Raw genomic sequence first — 20,936 nt, 5'->3', positions numbered from 1 at the left:
AGCCCGATTCAACAGCTAAAAATCAATTTTAATGACCAAAAATTATGTTGAGACACTAAAAAAAAACTTTCGATGGGTATCTACCCGGTGGACCGGGTTTTGACCAAAAATAACAGTTTTGACCCAAAATGGCCTGAAACTCATTTTTTATCTCGATCGACATGGTTGGACCCGTATTAACCCGGTGGACTCGGTTTTGATTGAAAATGACGGTTTTGACTCGAAACGGCCTAAAAACTCATTTTTTACCCTGGTCGACATGATTTGACCCGTATTGACCCGGTGGAATCGGTTTTGATCGAAAATGACGGTTGACTCGAGAAAAATATATTTTTGAATTTTAAACTTTTTTCTTAAATTTTTTGGATTTTTATAAATAATAATAGAAATAAAATAACATTTAAGAAAATCTTGGTGAATTCAAAATTGGGCTACAACACTTGTACGAACTTTCTAAAAACTTCCCGAAACGAGGAAGCACATGGAGAAAAATACTTAAATTATAGCACATAGGTGGGACTGAAACTGGTAAACTTCCAAGAAACACGTTCGCAAAACATAGACAAGTCATGCCTGCCAGCCTCCCCATCATACACCTTAAAAAGAGACCGAAAGGCGATAAACGCAAGTGTGGAAACCTGGACATCCCTGCACGGAAAGTTCGACAGGTATATGAAGCCAAAAGAAGACCAGTTACCTATTTGCATGATAATGGAAAAACATCAAAGAAAGAGATCTAGAATGATTTCCATCAGAAGAAAACAACCTGCGTGTTTTCAAGTGATATATTTCTTGCTCTATCTTGAATTTTTCAACCGCATGCTTACAACGTGGTGCAAAGCAAGTGTTAGTTGATATGCTTCTCATCATGATGAGCTGATTATCATGTGCATATGAGCTGGCTTCCACAATGCCCAGATTTTCTTTTTCTGGGACTGAACTTAAAGTGTTAATCTATATACCAATCAAATTATAGGGGATATTGGGTCAGCTTCCGTGAGATGTAGGCTTGTAAGAGAATGCAGTCCGCGTCACAATGCTACAGCTTCAGCACGTGGCATAACAGTTCCAGCTGAATTGTAGATCATAAAAAAGATAAGGATCCACCTATACTGCATAAACTTTGCTCCATGGTGTTGTAGGCATCAAGATGTGTCTTACAACAAGTCGTCCCTGTTGGATTGAGATACACATGTTTCTACTAAAAAGTCAATGAGGTGACCCTAAAATAAATAAACTTTGCTCCATGGTGTTTCTACAGAAATCATAAACTGCTGCATCCTATCCAAAAACAATGCTTCATAACTAACTATATGGAAGAGGAAACCCCCAACCGGCCACCTAAACTGCACTGTAATCAAGTACACTTCAATTCAAGTCATAAAGGGATGGGGTTAAAGTTCGTATTAGGATCAAATTTAAATTATCATACATCACAAATGGTTCATACAATTTCTATCCTTTCAAATTTCAATGGACAGTCGAAATGAAAAAAATGAAATGTATTTGTCCTAGTAAGGTTTCGTTAGATAATAGGGAACTGAACTCCAAGCAGAGAATGGAAGACAAGAAGTATATTCAACAACACTTATATTTCCTAACACCATATTCAACAACACTTATATTTCCTAACAACATGTGCTCGATAACAAAAGATTTGACATGCACACATCATGCATGATATCACGACACCATCTTTCTCATAAAAAGTAAGTTGAGAAAATTAATGAATCATTATTTAGAATTGCAGGACGCAATTTATTTACAATTTATAGCTGAATATAACATTCATAATGCTACATATTTGTGCTTAGTTGCTTATGCAGGACAGCTTCAAGAATATAGAAATTTTAAGTTTTTACTTAGGATTTGGGATCAATCTGAACAGTCAATATGTGATTTAGCAATGCTTTGATAGAATTTGATCTGATTTTGTAGAAGTAGAAGGTGAGAAGGAATAATTAAGAAGATAGGATATCGACGAGCAAGGGGGGAAACCCTAGGCATCAAGTCTATAACACAACTTAAAAACTCTCAATACCGTTCCATGAATCTGATGACAAAAAAGTTTGTGTAGTATGTTATATAATAAGCAAAGTACCTCTAGATAGGTAAACTCCTTGTTCATCAAGAATTCCTAAATACAATTATTACTGCTAAATAAACTAGCCTTTTAAAATGAATGATGACTCCCAAATGGGAAAACAGCTAAACATGATGACCAAAGAAATCCCTCAATAACTTGTAAAGCAAACGCCCAGATTAGAAAACTAGAAACCTGAACTTGTCTTTAGACTTCAAAAGTCTCTGTCGATGGAAAATTACTTCGTTAAGGTGTCCAAATTGAACAATTAATTTTCTAACAGTAATATAGTTGCGTCATCATATTGCTTATAAATACCCTTGAGATGAATGACTCTTTAATTATAAAGGAAATTCTTAGATATGACAACCTATACCATCTAGTCTCGTCACTGGTAGGAGCTGATTGTAGTTCCTCATAGATATAATCAATTTCAATGCTCATTGTTGTCTTGTTACAAATTCATCCAAGTATTTTTATTTTAGCTCTTCACTTAAAATCATTAAGGGACTTGACTAACCATCATTATCGACCAGGATAGCAGCTGGTTTAATATAGCAGAATAAACTATTCCCAGCATTTTCATTTCAGTATCTACACAAGTGGAAGAAACTGCATTATAATGCTGCATATCTGACAGAGACTTCAACCTGAATTGCATTTGATTAATGCAAACTCTAAGCAAGAAAATGGTGAAAGTAGGGAACATTGGAATGTAAAACAGAAAGTATTAATCACACAAACTTTTGCTGACCATCACAATTCTTCCAAAGCAGTGGTTCTATGTCTTTCAATTGCATTCTTAATATAATGTGTGATTAGTAAAGACACCCAACAAAAGAATTAAGCGTTTTCCCCCAACTCAAACATAAATATCTCAATAACCTCAAGGCAGTGTGAACTCTTGAAGCAAGTCATCTCCAGAAGATATATCAGATGACACGTTACAGGATGAAAAAAAGAGGCTTATTGGTTTTAAGCAAATTTTCAACAGATTGGAGATTTAAAGGCTCTTAGGCACACTATCAGTTCAACACAACTGCACACCAGGCAGGTCTAGCCACACCATTCTATGCTTACACTTTGCTAGACAAGACATACCAATAGAGGATTCAAATCATTGTGATTGCAAGTTCTATGACATTTCTCCTAAAATACCATTTGGACTGTTAATGATGAAACACCAACTCCAAAACTTCCATTTTTTTGTGTGTTATTAAAATTTTTAGGAACATAAACTTGGGATAAGCATCTTCTGAAAATCCCCAAAGATCTAAAATATTGATTGCCTTATTTCTACCATTTGATGGACGTGGCTAGCTCCTTTTAGTTTATCAAAAAGAGCAAAGGAAACAGTGCAATCAAGTTGAGGGAGGAGCTTTCTTTGAAATTGTTTTTATTTTATTTCTGAAATAATGCTTATTTAATTAATTTAGGGTCATATGATTAGCAAGTGAACTTTTAAATATTTCCTTGGAGGTTAAGTGTTTTTTCTGGTTGAACAAGGCTAGGGAATCCTTTTCCTACAAAGCTATAGAATTTTAATTAGTATAGATAGGATGCTGGGGGGTTAGTTTAATAGATGATCTTTTTTTATTTATCAATCTACTCAGATTTTTAGATGTTTCTTTATGTTCCCTATGCCTTATTGTCTTGTTCCAGCTTCAATTTTGTTCAATTTTAGCCATTAGATTGCTGTTATCTGCTGTTCCTTTTCCTACCCTACATCAGAAGTTCTAATAACGACAGACATTTGATAATCCAAATAATCACAAACTAACATTCTGCCAGCACTTTACTGTAGATTTTAACAGGGGTTGTTAAAAAACTCAATTTTTTATCCTCTTCTTGAAACAACCCTATATAACTCAATAGGCAAAAGACAATGGCTAAGAGCTCAAATTTTTGAAAGCCATGGGCCATACATGACAAAGCAAGGCACCATGTGGAGTGCTGAAGATCTCCAAAGACCAACACCCACCCACTTTAATGTCCAGAATAGAAGTGTTCTTTAGCTTCAAGAGAAAAACACACAACATGCATGCGTAAATAAACCACAATTGATTCCCTAGTCGGAGCTATTAACAACTATCTATCAAATACTAAATGACGGATAGAACAGCAAAATGGCATGGGCAGTGCCAACACAGCCAACTGCTAGAGCAACAAAATTTTCAAATAAGCACTGTGCTATGGCAAAGTTGGCAATTATATAAGCAGGAAACATGGAAATATTAAAAGATGATCACTTTTGTTTTTTTGTAGAATAAAAATGACCATTGATCATTCAAATGCTAGAAAAAAGAAAAGAAAAGAAAAGAAGAAAAATGCCCAGACCAAATGGTATGCCCAGCAAGCTTATCTCTGGAAAACCATAACTCTTTCATGCAAATTACATGATGCATAGTAATGAATAAAAAAAAAGTCATGGCAAAGCACTCTGAAAACTTACATGAAGAAAAGCTGAAAGACATAAATAACGATAATAAAATTGCACATTGTGTAATCTAATTTTTTTCCTTCTCATTCAAAAATCCAACTACTTATATCCGAGAAATTGGTCACATTGAAAAATCAACAATCCATACCTGGAGGCCATCCTAATAAACCAAAGGAATGAACTTGTACTGAACTTTACTCATGTACTCTAGATACTTCTCCCCGAAAGTCTCAATCATTAAACCCTCCTCCATTTTTGCCTTCTGTGCATAATACATCAAACATACCGCTACCACAAACAACAGGCTCAAAGGTGCACGAAGCGCAATGAAATAAGTCACAAAGAGAAGCAATGTGGACGAATAGATAGGGTGCCGGACCCACCTATATGGCCCAAACTGCACAACAGCAGAAGGCACCACCACCTTCTCTGAATACTTAGCAAGGTAAAATGTAGAATTATATTGCATTAGCAAAGTTGCCAATATCAAAATCCAAATCCCCACATTGATCCACCCACCAGGAATAAGGTGCAGCTCTGGCCCTTCAAAAGCTGCAAGCCAGTGCCCAGCCATGACCCCAACACAGAACAAAAGGCGACACCATCTGGGTGGGTTTAAATCCCACTTGGGGTCGTGCGGACGTGCATAATAATCCCCATACAAACGTTTCCTCACACTTACATTGAAGAAGAAGAAATAATGATACACCAAAAAGAACACAAAAGGCCATCCTTGTAGATATCCACTGAAATGGGCAGGAGGGACTAGAGTTAACCAAGTGAACACTGATGTAACAATTGCAAGTTGCTCAAAAATGCTAGCTTCACCGATTGAATGCTTATAGAAGCAGTATAACCCATAAACAGCAAGTGATATAGCCACAAACCATGGCCAAAACAACCATGTCCAGCTAAAATACATCCAGAAAAACGGGTTAATTACCAAATTCACAGTCCATTTTGTGGCAGCAATTGCAGCCGATAAGATAGCAGACCACTTGATGATGTCAACAGGGGTTAATTGCAAAAGGGTAGCTTTCAGTTTCTCAAGAGAGAGGTTTTTTAAGGGTTTTAAAAATTGGTGGGTCTGAAGCCCCTCTGTGCTTACAGCGCCGGAATATGAGCATTTGGGAGGAGATAACAAGTGGGTTCCCGTTATTTTCAGAGATGAAGTTGATAGATACAATGAAAAAGGAGGGTTTAATGGGTTTTTTATGGGTTTAAGGTTTTGACCAGAGAGTACACTGGTATTTGATAAATGGGATTGAAGGTGTTTGTTGTGATGCCGGAAAGAGAGTTTTCTTTTTCTGTTGTTGATGGAAATAGTGAAACTGAATGGAATTGTTTTAGAGTGAAGGAGAACTGATGTAGTTTCCATGGTGAAGTGCAGTAAGAAAGCAGTGAATGCCTTTGTAAGGAACAATTAAGGAAGTTTAACGTTAAAATAAACGGGATGCTTCATGTTCCACTTCCAGGAACAAGATGATCTAGTCTGGTCTGGTCCAAAGTATAGGTTTAAAATCTAGTAGTGTTCTTATCTGATGACCTGGGCTAGCTAAGTCCAACTCCAGCCTCCAGCCCATTCTTCTGATGGTCTAGTGAAATTAAAGGGTCGAGCTGGGCCTGCTGTGGGCAGAGCAACTGACAGATTCTTAGGTATGGTCTTCTTCTTTCTTTCTTTTTTGGTTAAAAAAAAAAGATTTTAGTTCAATTATGATTAATGCTGCAAAAATTGTTACAAAATTAAAAATCCAACAAGAAAATAAATTATTTTTTTATTTAATCTAACCACATACTTATTAAGATTATTTTAGCTTAAGAGGACAAAAACCATCCTATTTAATTTATTCAAATATAAAAAACCCTTTTTTAATACTATAATTCCATTAAGAAGAAATTCAAAATTTAAGGAATGTTAAGAGACTATTAAAGTAGATGATGAAGAACATGAGAGTTTAATTAAACATTGTATCATTAGATTATATAGTATATCACTAGTCAGTTTTCTATGCAGTGTTGTGAGGCCCTTTCTAATTTTCTTAATTAAATTATGTGGCAATTAAAATAAATATCAGCTAAAAATCTAATGATTTAAATTCTAGATTAAAAAAAATTTGGTAAAAACTCTTATTTCTTATTCATGTGTTTCTCTTTTTTTATAAAACATATATTTTTTATTTACAATATATTTTTTGAATAAAAAATTAAGATAATTGAAATAAATATTCATAAAAGTTCTACTCGTTTAAATCAATAAATAAATAAATAATTATTTTTTTAATCAAAACTCTCATTCCTTATTTATGGTTTTTTTTTCATGTTATGATGAAAGCATATCTTTTTTTATTAGAAGCTTAGGTTTTCAAACAAAAAAATTATCATGAGTTGAAAAGCAAAATTCAATAGCATAAACATAATCCATAACCTTCAAAAATGCAAAAAAACTGTCTTAATCAATATGAAATAAAAAATCTTTCCAGGTTCAGATTTGTTTTTTAAAGAAATTTCAAGATAAAAAAAATCTAATTTGACCTCGCTGATTACATAGAATCATTTGGCACAAAAATAAATTGTTTTTATGGCAGGAACCATTACAACGACAAGTTTCTTTCTATGGTGAAATCCGATGAGCTCCTCTCTCTTCCCACCCAAAAAAGATTGGAAATAAAAGTCTGATATGAAAATTAAATTTTTTAAAATTAAAGGAACCGGTCACCTAATAGCGACTAAAATAAACTTTTCAAACAATTTTAAAAGTCATCATCTATTTTACTCGCTTTATTCATTTTAGTCTTGTTTCTTTTAATTAAACTCTCCATCTCAAAAAATAATGCAATTGGATAATAATTTAGTTTTAAAAAGGTTTAATTATACAAAATAAAAATTCAAGGATCAATGTAATGTAAAAAAATTAAGGAGGAGTTTTATGATATTTTAATCATTGGTTCAATGAAATTGCATGACACATTAGAAAATACAAATGAAATGGAAAACCTATTAATATACTCTTATATATTATACGTTTTCTCAATGGCATCTTAATATAAAAAAATCAATCAATCATAATCTTGAGTTCAATTATATTTTCTAATATACTTTTTAAAAAAAGTGCTAATTAACCCTAGGTCCAAATATATTCCAGTGGTTATTTTGTTATTTTTGTTATTTTGTGTTCCATCGCGCGTTGCATGAAAATTAAGGTACACGTGCAACTTGATGGTGCTTTGTCTAAGTACACATACCCAAATCCTCCATCTCCAATTGGGGTCAAACCTGTTAGTTGAGGATTTGAGCTCCTCGAAGGTGAACATATATAGAAGGGAAAAGATTATCAAAGCCATAGATTCCTTTCTTAGACGTGGTCCTGGTGTGGTGCAGCTACCGTAGTTGATGGTGGCTAGCTGACGATGGAGGTTTGAGTGGCTCGCGTGGAAGGCTGCTGTGTTGGTATTGCTGGTTTTGTGGTGACGGGGTGGTGCGGTGAGTGGGTTTGTGGTATTTGCAGTGGAGGCTGGAAGGGGGGCGTTGTCGTGTGACGACGATGGTCTATTAGGCAGTGTCGAGAGGGTTGGTGTGGAGGCTAGTGGAGAGAGAGGGTCTGGCTAGTCGCCATTTTCCAGTGAGAAGGAGATGATGTGAAAGAAATGATAAGGGTGGTGTCTTTGTGAATAATATTTTAAAGCACTCATTAGGTGTTAAAAACTTTATAATGTCAAATCTGTAATATTTTAGATATTTTTTTGTTGATCGAGTTGACGAAGCAATGACTCAGTATGAACTGTAAAATTAATTATTTTAAATTGACATCGACTGGATACGTAAATTACAATGTATAAAATGTTGGTAATCAAAATGTTCAAAACACAAGATATTTTTAATAATTTTCCAACAAAATATGAACTTATTTATAAGAAAATGTTGAAAAGTGAATTTATTGATATTAATAAAATTTATTTATCATTTTATTTTTAAAAATGAATTTTACTATAAAAAACAAAACAAAACATTATCTTACTGTGTTGTTATACTTTGCCCACTCACATTTGCCTATCACCCCACTATTCATAACTTTTTTTTGTTTCTATTCACCCCACTATTCATATCTTACTGTGTTGTTCCTTTAATTTTTTATTTTTTACTCTTTGACATAGAACTTTTTATTTTTAATTTCATCATTGTTATCGTGTCGTACATAACGTCGAATGATGAAGCTATCTCCTAATATTAAAAGAGAGTTTTTGGGTTTAATCATAAAATTATGATTATGGGGTTCAAAAATCATCACCTAGTATTATAGTCATTAAAAAACCTAATGATTTGCGAGAGTTCGGGTAAGGAGGACTCGTTGTGTAAGGGAAAGATGCATCACCCCTAGTACACCTTACCTAAGGTAAGCTGCATTGTTGATCGATTGTTTTTCTAGTTTGTGTTTCTATTCGTTAGTCTCATCTATTGTTCAAGGTAAATCTTCCTTCGTAAGGAAATCTCTATCTTATTGAATTAAATCTTAATCGTTTTAAGGTCTAGATTTAACATCGCATTTATTTCCTAGATATAACTAATTCCTAACATTCCGAATAACAAACTAATTGTTATGACATTTTTTGTATTTTGATCAAATCCTAATGGATAATTATAAACCGGTTACAATATTCATTTTTGTATTTTTTTTAAAACATGATAAAAATATGATTTTATCTTTTATAGAAGATATGAATGAAAAACCTTTAGGATTTGGCTGTATGCATGAAAACAAAATATTTTTTTTATTTTTTGAAAATAAAGTTTATTTTTGGATTTTATTTTTTTGGAATTTTGGAGAAAAATCAGATATTTTTTATACTGAGTCCGTGTCTTATAGTGTAAGTCCATGACCCGATATTAGACAAAATTGTTAGGGAAAAAGGGCGACAGACCCATAAAAAATTTTAAAATTTAACAATTTTCTTTTTAGTTATATATATATATATATATATATATATATATATATATATGGGTTGGACCTGACCCAACCATCTCGGTTAGTCTGAAATGGGTCCAGCCCATCTTGGTTTTTTCTGTAAGACGTGAATTAATTCACGTCCTGCATGCAACAAGAGATAAGATGCAAGAGAGAAGGAACAGAGAAGCTTACCTAGGTTGGATGGGGGTGTTGTTGGTTGACGGTCCTATTGGCGGCTCACGGTGGAGCTATTGATAGCCCGCGACAACTGCTGCCCTTAGGGAGGTGTTGGTCTTGCCGAAGATGTTATGCTGGTAAGGGAGATGTCATTGCTCAAGGTGGAGGTGGCTGCTGATGAACGGGATGCACGACTGTTGATGTAGGAGGTTGGTGTTGGTGAAGGCAAAAATGGCAGGAAGATAGTTTGGTGGTAAAGAGAAGATGTGGGGAGGTTGAACTGAGAAGGATCATAAAAAATCATGAAAATAATGATTTTCAGCTCTCTTTTCTCTCTTCTTTCTTGCCCTCCAATGCCCAAAATTCACTCTTACTTATAGAGGGTGAAAGAAGGACATCTTGTCTTTATTGGAAACCAACATTGGCCCTTGATTCAAATGAGAAGGATCTCAATTGTTAGCTCAAAGGCATCATCATGAGCTGTAAAAATTTGGCTGCTACAGGGTGATCGGGTTAGCCTCTTTGGGGCGGCGGCGTGACGGCTATAGAGGCAATCAGCTGACAAGAATTACATTAGGGTCTATTACGATATTAGGCCATCAGAGTGATGTCTTGTTTTTCCGGTTTAGTGAAAAGATGAGACATTAAATGCTCTTGAAAAGTAGCCAACTGAGCAGCATTTCAGGTACAAAAAGTTGAAGATGATGAACAGTAGCTAGACGACAAGTCATCAGGAATCTCTTTTTTTGTTTTTGTTTTGGTCAAAAGACAACATTTCATTTAAATGAAACGACGTCATTTTGAAGTTCTTAGGGTTTTAATTAGGGATTTGACTAAAGTTTAATTTATTCCTTCGGATTTTGATTTTTTTAATTGTATTCCTAATTGACCTCAAACTTTTAATTTTATGCAATTTTACCCTCGCCAAACTCCAATATCAATAATGAATTTCTGTGGCTTTTCATTTTGGTTATTGGTTTTGAATTTCTTCAATTTAACCCTAATCTTTGATTTTCTAGCAAATTTGTCCCTGGTTTAAATCAATTGACTTTGTAAAAATTGAATTTGGTCTTCTAAAATTCCAATCTTTTCGATTAAGCTCAAATTAGACTCATAAACTTAATTTTTTAACAATTAAGTCCATAACAAAATTAATTTAACCCATTAAAAGTATAAGTAAGTCTTTGCACCTAATTAAATATTTTAATTTGACCCAAATTAATTCTTAAACATAAATAAACTTTTAATTCGGCCATAATTAAATCAATTTGGCATATTAAAAATTTAATTAGGTCATTGAACTTAATTTTTATATGGATTCATCCAATAATAATTTAATTTGACCTTAAATCTGTATTGTCTTTTCAGTCTTGGGTATAATGAGGTATGATTAGGCTCATAATTTTATCAAAAACTCCAGCTTGATTCTTTTACATATTTGAAACCCTGCTCAACATGTTTTTGCCAAGTTACCAGTCTTTTTGTTATTATTACTTTTATTTTTTGAATGGAAAAAGGTAAATTTAGGGGGGGAACCAAAAAATAGGTTATGACAATTACAACTTATATAGGCATCGTTTTATATATTGTAATCCATTTCGATTTGTATGTTCTCACATACTTGATATGTGTACATGATTGTTACATTAAATTAAAGATTGGTTTTATAAAATTAAATTTTAGATTGTTCTTGAAAATAAAATCCAAAAACCAAAGACTAAAATGAAATTAAAAAAATAAAACCTCCTCTCGTATACAATGTTCAAAAGGTGAGGGAAATACAATTCGATTCCTTAAATTTCATTTTTCTATCTTTAGTCTTTGTTGTTTGAACTTTTTATGATTTGATTCTAATATTTATTTTTCACTTTTCAGTTTCTAGATGTTGAGAGATGAGAGATAAAATCAACAAAAAATAAAAAGGAGAGCGAAAGCTCTTGAATGACCAAATTACAATTATCAATACTGTGATTTTGGTGTTTATATATTCTTTTTTTTTTAAATAAATAGGGAGCTCAATAAGAGAAATCTCTTGAAATGTGTTTTATACATAAATAGAGTTTTAGATGTTTATATGATGCTATTTTAATGTTTTTAGCTAAAAAAGGTTTAAATACGGATTTATGGGATCATACAACTTGAATCTTGATTTTTCAATCATCAAAGCCATCTCAGTGACCAAAATTATTGTAGGTGGATGATATGTGGTCTTTTTAGGTGGTTGACTATGTCATCTATTCTATTTTATTAAAAAAAAAACTAATATTGCATCCACTCCTTTTTTTTTAAAAAAAAAAAGAGTCAAGTATGTGGGTTTGACTTTCTAGACCCAAGCATGAATTTGTGTTAGGCACGAATGCATGTCCTTCTAGTTTAGGTGCGATTGATCTTTTTAAAAAATAGCCTTTAAAGTTTTGTTATTTGATTGTTTTTTTTAAATTTTATAATAAAAATATTTTTGAACACATTTATTAGGTTTATATTTAAATAATTATCTAGTTATACCATACTTTTCAAACAATATTAAAAACTTTTATGGTAATATCAACAATTACTTTTTGAATGATTATACATAAACCTAAAATACATTTTTTTTTAAATGTGAATAAAATATTTATTTTATTATCTTATTATTGTGATTTTTTATATAATTTCTCTCAAATTTACTATCCTTATATTTCTTTGATACATTTGAGTAAAAAATATTGAATCATGATTTTTTTTTTATGATTATGATTAGTTTTTATTTAAACAACAATGTTTATTGTAAAAGAGACATGCATTTTTCAAAAAACAAAAAGAAGAAGAAGAAGAAGGAGGAGGAGGAGGAAAACACATGAATAAGGAAAATGTGTTTCAATTTAAGATATACATTTTCTTCCTTATTTAAAATTAATATATTTTTTAAAAACATATTTTTTTGTTACCTTTATTTTTTATCCAATAAATTATATTGCTAATATAAAAATATTTTTTTTGTAAGAAAAACATTAATTCTAAATGAAAATACATTTTCCTATAAAATTTAAATCATTTTCTTCTTGATGAATATCCTTTTTTTTTTATAAAATTAATTAAAAAAATAAAAAGAACCTCACAACATGGACTTAAATATTTGTATTGGTATCTATCTCTTGCATTTTATAAAATAATATTAATTTTTCATTTTAATCTTTAATTAGTGTAAGCAACATTTTTTACAATTTACCAATTTATATATTTTTAGTTTCATATTATTAAACTCATATATCATCTTTCTAGTTTTTAATTAAAAACTTTCAGCATAAAAAAATATAGACACTTCTTCTCTTGTATTATAAATGAAAAACAATGTCTATATTAGACACCTTTTCTCTTGCATAAAAAAAATATAAAAAAAATCAAGTTAACGTGATAAATTTGAATCATAAGACCAAGATAACTCAATAAAAAAACAAATCAAAACAATCATGAAGCTCAATTCCTCGTTAATCCAACATTGAATAATAAAATTGAAAAAAATTCAATTATAAAAAGGATAGAAAAGACCCGAGTTATCCCGGTTTAACTCGCCAAACTCTTGACCTGGATTGTGAGATTATGATAACCTCATAGAAAGTAAATCGAAATAATTATGAAGTTTAATTTCTAATTAACTCAAATAGTGAATGATGAAATTGAAAAAAAAATTAATTACCAAAAAGGACAAAAAACTCGAGTAAACTCAATTAACTCATAAAAATCATGACTCGAGTCATAAAACTGAGATAACCCTATAAAAAATAAACTAAAATAAATTATGAAGTTTAATTTTTAATAAATATAATGTTAAAGGATAAAATTAAAAAAAAAAACTGTTTCATTGGACAATAATTGATGAGGAGAGGAAAAGTGATATATTCTTGTTATTAATTAATTATTAATTAATTAATTAATAATAACTAGTATTTCTTCTAATTTGAAAAAATAGTTATAGACTGGAGGTGGGTGCGAATTGAATATATCCATGGGTCTGTCTTGTTTAGCAAGTAGTCCAGTTAAAAATCTAACGCCTTGGCTGACCTCAACAATCCCTGCCCGCCCATTGCCCAAATATCCCATAGCCATCCCTTCTATTTCTCCTATAAAACCAGGAAAACAGACCTTGCACGAATATATTTTTCCTCTTTATATTCCAAAAATATAAAGGTCCCTGATTTCTTACCTAAACATCTTTCATTTTACATGATCCAGAAATAATGATATTTTCGAAGCTGGGCCGTTCTCTTTCTCGATCCTCCCGCTCTATTGTAAGTTCTTTTTTCTTTTGGTTTTGCTTGAATTGAATTGTATTGAGATGATCGATTGATTTTTTTTTCCATTAATAGAATACACTGCGTGCTGGAAATGGCGGTGTTTTGAGATCCTCGGCGGTTATTAACAACATAGAAGGAGGGTTCATCGATGGAAGAGGAGGGTTAGGGTTACTGAGAGGTTATTTAACTTCAATTGGAAGTAGAGGAACTCATAATCCCTTTTTATCCGATTTAAATTCCATTCTTGCAAACCCTAGAATTCGACGCTTTTTCTCCACGGAAGCTCCTAAGAAGAAGAGTAAGCTTCTGCTTTCCTCTTAATAAGATTTGTTTGGAAGTCAATAAGACATTTATCATTTCCTGGAGACTTTTTGATTGATTTGCAGATTATGAGAATTTCTATCCCAAGGGAAAGAAGGAAGTTCCGAAAGGGGAAAAGCAGAAATCTGAATCCAAAGGTAATTTTTTTGAATTGCTTATTATGGAGGGCAAGCCCTAAACCAATTTGCCTTTTATTGATTCTTGCTTTCTTCAATTTCAGAGAATTCTTCGAATGCAGACCATGACGAGTCAGACTTTAATAAGGGGACATTCATGAAGGCATTCTATTTACTTGCCCCTTTATTTGTGGTTCAACTGCTTTTTTATCCCTTCTCTTTTGGTGATGGTGACAAGCAACAGGTAATCGTAGTAATAATAACCATTACACCATTTTGTGCTGTTTTTGCTTCCACTCCTATTAAACTTTTTGGCTTGGCATGCTAAAAGCTTCTTCTTTTTCATGTTATTTATTTTTTCTGTGTACCAAACTATATTCGGGTCAGTTTCAACTGCACTTCAGAATTGCTTTCTAAATCAGTAGGATCATCTAAACTAACCAATGAATCGATGTATTGTTGCTTAAGTTACGGAAATAACAGACAAAATTGACATATTTAAAGGAATGTAGTCCAAGTGAAGTTTTTGAGAATGTCTTTCTTTTCTTTTTCTTAATATATTTTGGAAAGCATCAATTATTTGTGTCCTGATAGCTCTGAGGAAGAATATCATATTCCTCTGCAGGAGAAATTGTGGATCTGACAGTAAAAATCTCGTTGAAGTAGAGCCTTAAGTTACTAATATAACGACTACTGCTGAAGGGAACTCAAAACAGTCTACTTGGACAAATTGCCTAACAACTTCTTCTTTTGCAATTTAATATGTACGGTTCTATCTGCTAATGAACTTCGTGTCTTTTAACCAAATGATTTTCTGAGCTAGAGCGGTTTATGCCAACAAACCTAGTTCCATCATCTTAACTTCATAATACCAACTGGCAGTTAGCATCCAATTAATGTGGTTTCCTAAGCATCAACACTTGATTTTAATTATACGTGTAACTAGTTCATTTTTTTTTTCATCGTTATCATGCGGATTTGAATATTAGGTGATAGGTTTCCTTATTTAACCTGCTTGCTTGGTATTTCTTTGAGCAATTCTTATGGAACCTGTCTACTTGTGGTTTTTTTTTTTGCATGGCATAACATTATGCAATTCATAACGTGTTTTTTTTTTTCCTTTTCCATGTTCATTTGGTCCTAATATGAATTCATCAAGTTCATTTGTTTCTTAAATTTTCTCCCCGTGTACTTTATTCTTGACAGATTAGTTTCCAAGAGTTCAAAAACAGACTTTTGGAGCCGGGTTGTGGTTTTGTTTTTGCATGGCATAACATTATGCAATTCATAACGTGTTTTTTTTTTCCTTTTCCATGTTCATTTGGTCCTAAAATGAATTCATCAAGTTCATTTGTTTCTTAAATTTTCTCCCCGTGTACTTTATTCTTGACAGATTAGTTTCCAAGAGTTCAAAAACAGACTTTTGGAGCCGGGGCTAGTGGATCACATAGTTGTTTCTAATAAATCAGTTGCAAAAGTGTATGTGAAGAGCTCAGCACAGAATCAAACGAGTGATGATCTTGTTCAAGGTCCAGTTAATGGTGTCCCTGCTAGAGGTCGCGGGGGCCAACATAAGTACTACTTCACTATTGGAAGTGTTGACACTTTCGAGGAGAAGTTGGAGGAAGCCCAAGAAGCATTGGGGATAGACCCTCATAACTATGTTCCAGTTACATATGCCTCTGAAATGGTTTGGTACCAAGAACTGATGAGGTTTGCACCTACACTATTGCTTTTGGGAACCCTCATGTACATGGGACGGAGAATGCAAGGTGGATTAGGTGTTGGCGGTGGTGGTGGTGGAAAGGGTGGCCGTGGAATATTCAACATAGGGAAGGCTCATGTAACCAAAGCGGATAAAAACTCCAAGAATAAGGTTAGCTTTCCATTTGTTCTGTTAAATATAGCAATTGACCAATTTATTGCAGTACCCATGTACTTAGCACGAAGCTTATTTTGAAAGATATTGATTGTAATTTGTTGTTTCTCCCATAATTTTGGGACTGCAGATCTATTTCAAAGATGTTGCTGGTTGTGATGAGGCAAAGCAAGAAATCATGGAATTTGTGCACTTCCTCAAGAGCCCTAAGAAGTACGAGGAGCTAGGTGCGAAGATTCCAAAAGGTGCTCTTTTGGTCGGTCCTCCAGGAACTGGAAAGACCCTTCTAGCAAAGGCAACTGCTGGGGAATCTGGTGTACCTTTTCTATCTATATCTGGTTCAGATTTCATGGAGATGTTTGTTGGTGTTGGACCATCCAGGGTGAGAAACTTGTTTCAAGAAGCAAGACAATGTGCTCCTAGTATCATATTCATTGATGAGATTGATGCGATTGGGAGAGCTAGGGGGCGTGGTGGGTTCTCCGGTTCTAATGATGAGCGGGAAAGTACCCTTAATCAATTGCTTGTAGAAATGGATGGCTTTGGAACTACTGCTGGAGTTGTTGTACTTGCAGGTACAAATCGGCCTGATATTTTAGATAAAGCTCTGTTGAGGCCTGGCCGATTTGACCGCCAAATTTGCATTGACAAACCTGATATTAAAGGCCGTGACCAGATATTTCAAATATATTTGAAAAAGATTAAACTTGATCATGAACCATCATATTACTCCCAAAGGCTTGCAGCTCTTACTCCTGGATTTGCTGGAGCAGACATTGCAAATGTTTGTAATGAAGCTGCTCTAATTGCTGCAAGGAGTGAAGGATCACTGGTTACAATGGAACATTTTGAGGCAGCTGTAGATCGAGTCATTGGTGGTTTGGAGAAGAAGAACAAGGTAAATCTTATGTAGTTGTTGCATTTGAGCTGTCTGATGTAATTTAGTTAGAGGATTCTCTCGCATCTGGAGTCCTAGTTGTGCGCGAGGATCCTTAATTGGCAGAATAATGGTGATTCCTTTTGCATTCCTCTTGTTTTGAATAATCAATTTTGATGTTCCTGTTTTGTCAAATCAGGTAATAAGCAAGCTTGAACGCAAAACGGTTGCCTATCATGAATCAGGTCATGCTGTTGCTGGCTGGTTTTTGGAACATGCGGAACCACTTTTGAAAGTGACAATCGTCCCACGAGGAACAGCTGCTCTGGGGTTCGCCCAGTATGTTCCAAATGAAAACCTACTCTTCACCAAGGAGCAACTCTTTGATATGACCTGCATGACACTTGGTGGCCGAGCAGCGGAACAGGTATCTACAATGCCATCCTTTCCTCAACAGATAAGGTTGAATTGTGATATGCTCAAAAGAAATGAAATGCTGTCCTTTCCATTGGCAGCATTGAACTGTGGTTTGCTAGTGTTTGTTTAAAACAACCCACATCCCTTCACGTGCATCTTTTTTAAAGTTAAAACAGTTGGAATTGGATGAAGGGGTGAGGGAAACTAAAAATTGGTAGATTGATGAACAAGTAAGTTGAATGCCCCCAGGGTGTTAGCTATGAAACTAATGCGTGGGATTTCTCTTGGATGCAGGTTTTGTTGGGGAAAATCTCAACTGGAGCCCAAAATGACTTGGAAAAGGTGACGAAAATGACATACGCCCAAGTTGCAGTGTATGGTTTTAGTGACAAGGTTGGTCTCCTCTCTTTCCCACAAAAGGAGGACTCGTTTGAGATGACCAAGCCCTACAGCAACGAGACAGGAGCAATTATTGACAGTGAAGTGCGTGAGTGGGTGGGCAAGGCCTATGGCCATACAGTACAACTCGTAGAAAAGCACAAAGAACAGGTGGCGCAGATTGCAGAGTTGTTGCTCGAGAAGGAAGTTCTCCACCAAGAAGACTTGATTCGAGTTTTGGGCGAGCGGCCATTCAAATCAAGTGAGGTATCAAATTATGACATATTTAAGCAAGGGTTTGAAGAGGAAGAGAAGAAAGTCGAAACCCCAGCTAGTACTACTGACGGGGATGAAGACCAATCATCACCCATAGAGGCTGTACCGGCTTAACCGTGGGGACATTGGTGCGTTTGTACAATAAAATTTGTAATCTGCTTCTCTTTTTTCTTAGGCAAGTGAATTTTTTGTATACTGGCCATTTGTGATCATTGTAATCTCTAATTCAAAATTCTCAGAAGAAAAGCAACACCAAGCTACCGTACTGCTCCACCCCCCATTCATCCCTGGAGAAATAATTTGATGACCCTACTTCTCTAGTCGTCGTAATATTTTGTTATTATCGTGCCTTTCTGAGCCAAAGTCATGGTCTAGCTAGCAACAAAAACAAAAACAAAAATCCTGTATTGATTCCCTCTTTCCTGGGTCATGATTCTTGAATTGAATTGAATTGAATTGGCAAGCAGACTTTCAACCATGTGTTTGAGTTGATGTTAGTTTGTACACTCCTTTTGGGGATTAATCTTATGCATATCTGGTTCTTATACTCTTTGACACTTTCTTCTTGTCATGATTCCTCTACTCTTTTTTCTTAAAGCTATCCTCTGCTTTATGATTTTTTTTTTGGTTTCTCAGACCAACTTCCATTTTTGATATCATGTAAAAAAACTATCACAAAAAAAGAGGAACCAAAAATATATGATTAATCCTTCATTGGCTCCCAAATCTGATGCCACAACTTCCAAACAAGACAGGATTTTAATGTTTTTAACTTTTAATGGAAGAAAGCCTTGTTTTTAAGCTACAATTTGCTAGTCGGTGTTGTGGAGACAAATCAAATCACTTTCCATACAACTCTATCAAAATCCATCTTTAGTCCATTTTGATGTAATAATATCATTCGGTACATTAAACCCACCCTAATCGTGGATCATAGCACGTACGTATTAGCAAATTATAACTTAGCATATAGTAGGGAGATTAGGTTGGTAGGCTCGGAGCAATGCTTGTTAAAGAAATGCCTCATTATTACTTTATTTATCCTTTGCTGACAATTTAAAGCAATTTAACCCCCAAAAAAACTCAATTTCCCTGTAATCTGACTGTATAAACACTGATGATGCGCGTGATCCTAGCCATCTTCCTTAATAAATACCAACCTCACAACTATTACAAGGGATATTTTGTAGAGTCTTGATATCTTGCTAAACAGAACTCTCTCAAAGCTCCCACTCTCCCACTCTCCCATCACATAACCTTTAAAGCTCTATATATCTGTTTGGACATTGACTACTCACCCACTTGCCTACCACTCTGACTTGCTCCTTGCTAGCACCGCCTGCTCTTCCTCACATGTCTCTTACTACTTTCACTCCTTTTACTTTGCTGGTGTGCCATTGCCTTTTCAAGTCACAACACTAGCTCGTGGTATGTTGACCTGTCTTTAACTTGTTCTCAAGAACCCTCCTTACCTATAGTTTATCGACTTCACTGGAGAGTTAGTGATCATGAAATCCCTTCTAAGACCTCAAATTAAGAAGAATGTTAATCTTTTGTGTGCATTGATGATGGGACCTTGCTAGATCCCAACAACAATATTGACAAGTCAACCTTCTCATTGTTAAGGATGGACACGTAGGCCAAGTCCCCTAGACTAACAATGGCAGTTTGACAATGCCCTTAATTAAGAGGTGGTGTGCCTCGACCCATCTTATGTGGAACAAGTAGATGATATTGATGCCTCCATTACATAGTCTTTACTGAACATTCTAAATTTTTTCAATTTTGTTAATATTTTAGGTTTTGATAAGGAACCCAAACACGCAAATACAATAGCCATTATCTAGATATCCAAGTGACAATATAGGTCAAGTTTTATTGCGAACTATATAGTAGGAAACATGGTAAGAAATAATGAGAATGGCATGCTCTTCACCAATGCTAATTACTGTGTGGAGAAGACTAACCATAAGTATCCACATCACGTGGAGAGTAGAGTGAATGATTTGCCCCATTTACAGGATCCTCGTTGATAATATTTCCTGGTTAAATCTTATACCGCTTACCACCTTGCGAGGTTCATGCATTGATGACAAACTTGTGAATTAGACATCGACTACTCTCAAGGCCCTTGACAACATCTCCTTCTAAACTTGAGGCCCGACATGCTTTTATATCATTGATGCTCATGTGTTCTGTCACTTACTAATTGAGAGGCCTCTTCTCTAAGAGTATGATTTGATCTCCTCCTTTGAACACTAGTATATGAAAGGGTATTGAGGAAAGATGAACGTCTTCATTCCTAGTGCAAGCTGGGCAGGGCTCCTTTTGAGAGCCACTAGTCTCAATTTATTGATTGAAGCATCATTTTTTTCTTTGAAGTATTCAACTAATGGAGAGCTAAAGGCTGGAAAACCTAGGGAAATTTCTTTTAAGCCAGTGGCTATCAAGAATAACCACAAGAACAAAAGCACCAGGAGGTTGTGATAACAGTACCTATACCAAACAGCTTAATACATAGATCTTGCACTTGTCATTTTTTAATACATCAATCTACATTATATGTAATGAGCTTGTTCTTAGCTCTTGTAGTCATTGAGTGTTTTATGCTAATAAAACGAACAAGTCATACTTTACGATGTATGCATTAGTCTCATCCTGCTATAAGGCTAGCACAAGTTCATTTGTTTTTGTAGGGATTTTAAGCTAGATCATTTTTGTAACTCTAATTTTCTCAATCTCAATATACAAGATTG

At 34.2% G+C, this 20,936-nt stretch overlaps 2 protein-coding genes across 5 annotated transcripts; one reads left to right on the top strand and one right to left on the bottom strand.

The window, feature by feature from the left end:
• Positions 1 to 482: 482 nt before the first annotated feature.
• On the bottom strand, positions 483 to 6,039 carry LOC7481526 (uncharacterized). 4 transcript variants are annotated; one of them, XR_002983650.2, is made up of 3 exons: positions 4,672 to 6,039; positions 767 to 1,173; positions 483 to 648 (listed from the first exon to the last, which is right to left on the bottom strand). XR_002983650.2 is itself a non-coding variant. In XM_024608236.2 (2 exons), the coding sequence occupies exon 1, from the start codon at positions 5,899 to 5,901 to the stop codon at positions 4,684 to 4,686; it is 1,218 nt and encodes a 405-aa protein (XP_024464004.1). In that variant the 5' UTR covers positions 5,902 to 6,039; the 3' UTR covers positions 483 to 648; positions 4,672 to 4,683. The 4 variants fall into 4 exon arrangements, 2 of the variants coding, with proteins under 2 accessions (XP_024464004.1, XP_002314167.1); XR_002983651.2 differs by having other exon boundaries at positions 767 to 1,072; XM_024608236.2 differs by lacking the exon at positions 767 to 1,173.
• Positions 6,040 to 13,655: 7,616 nt separating this feature from the next.
• Positions 13,656 to 18,658, top strand: LOC7468630 (ATP-dependent zinc metalloprotease FTSH 10, mitochondrial). The gene is made up of 8 exons (XM_024608579.2): positions 13,656 to 13,910; positions 13,989 to 14,214; positions 14,303 to 14,374; positions 14,458 to 14,597; positions 15,747 to 16,229; positions 16,363 to 17,130; positions 17,309 to 17,536; positions 17,821 to 18,658. The coding sequence occupies exons 1-8, from the start codon at positions 13,860 to 13,862 to the stop codon at positions 18,292 to 18,294; spliced, it is 2,442 nt and encodes an 813-aa protein (XP_024464347.1). The 5' UTR covers positions 13,656 to 13,859; the 3' UTR covers positions 18,295 to 18,658.
• The last annotated feature ends 2,278 nt before the right edge of the window (positions 18,659 to 20,936 follow it).

This window comes from Populus trichocarpa, chromosome 9 (genome assembly GCF_000002775.5).
Source record: "Populus trichocarpa isolate Nisqually-1 chromosome 9, P.trichocarpa_v4.1, whole genome shotgun sequence".
Taxonomy (NCBI): domain Eukaryota; kingdom Viridiplantae; phylum Streptophyta; class Magnoliopsida; order Malpighiales; family Salicaceae; genus Populus; species Populus trichocarpa.
Note: the sequence above shows the minus strand (reverse complement) of the source record. Positions and strands in the feature narration are given on the sequence as shown.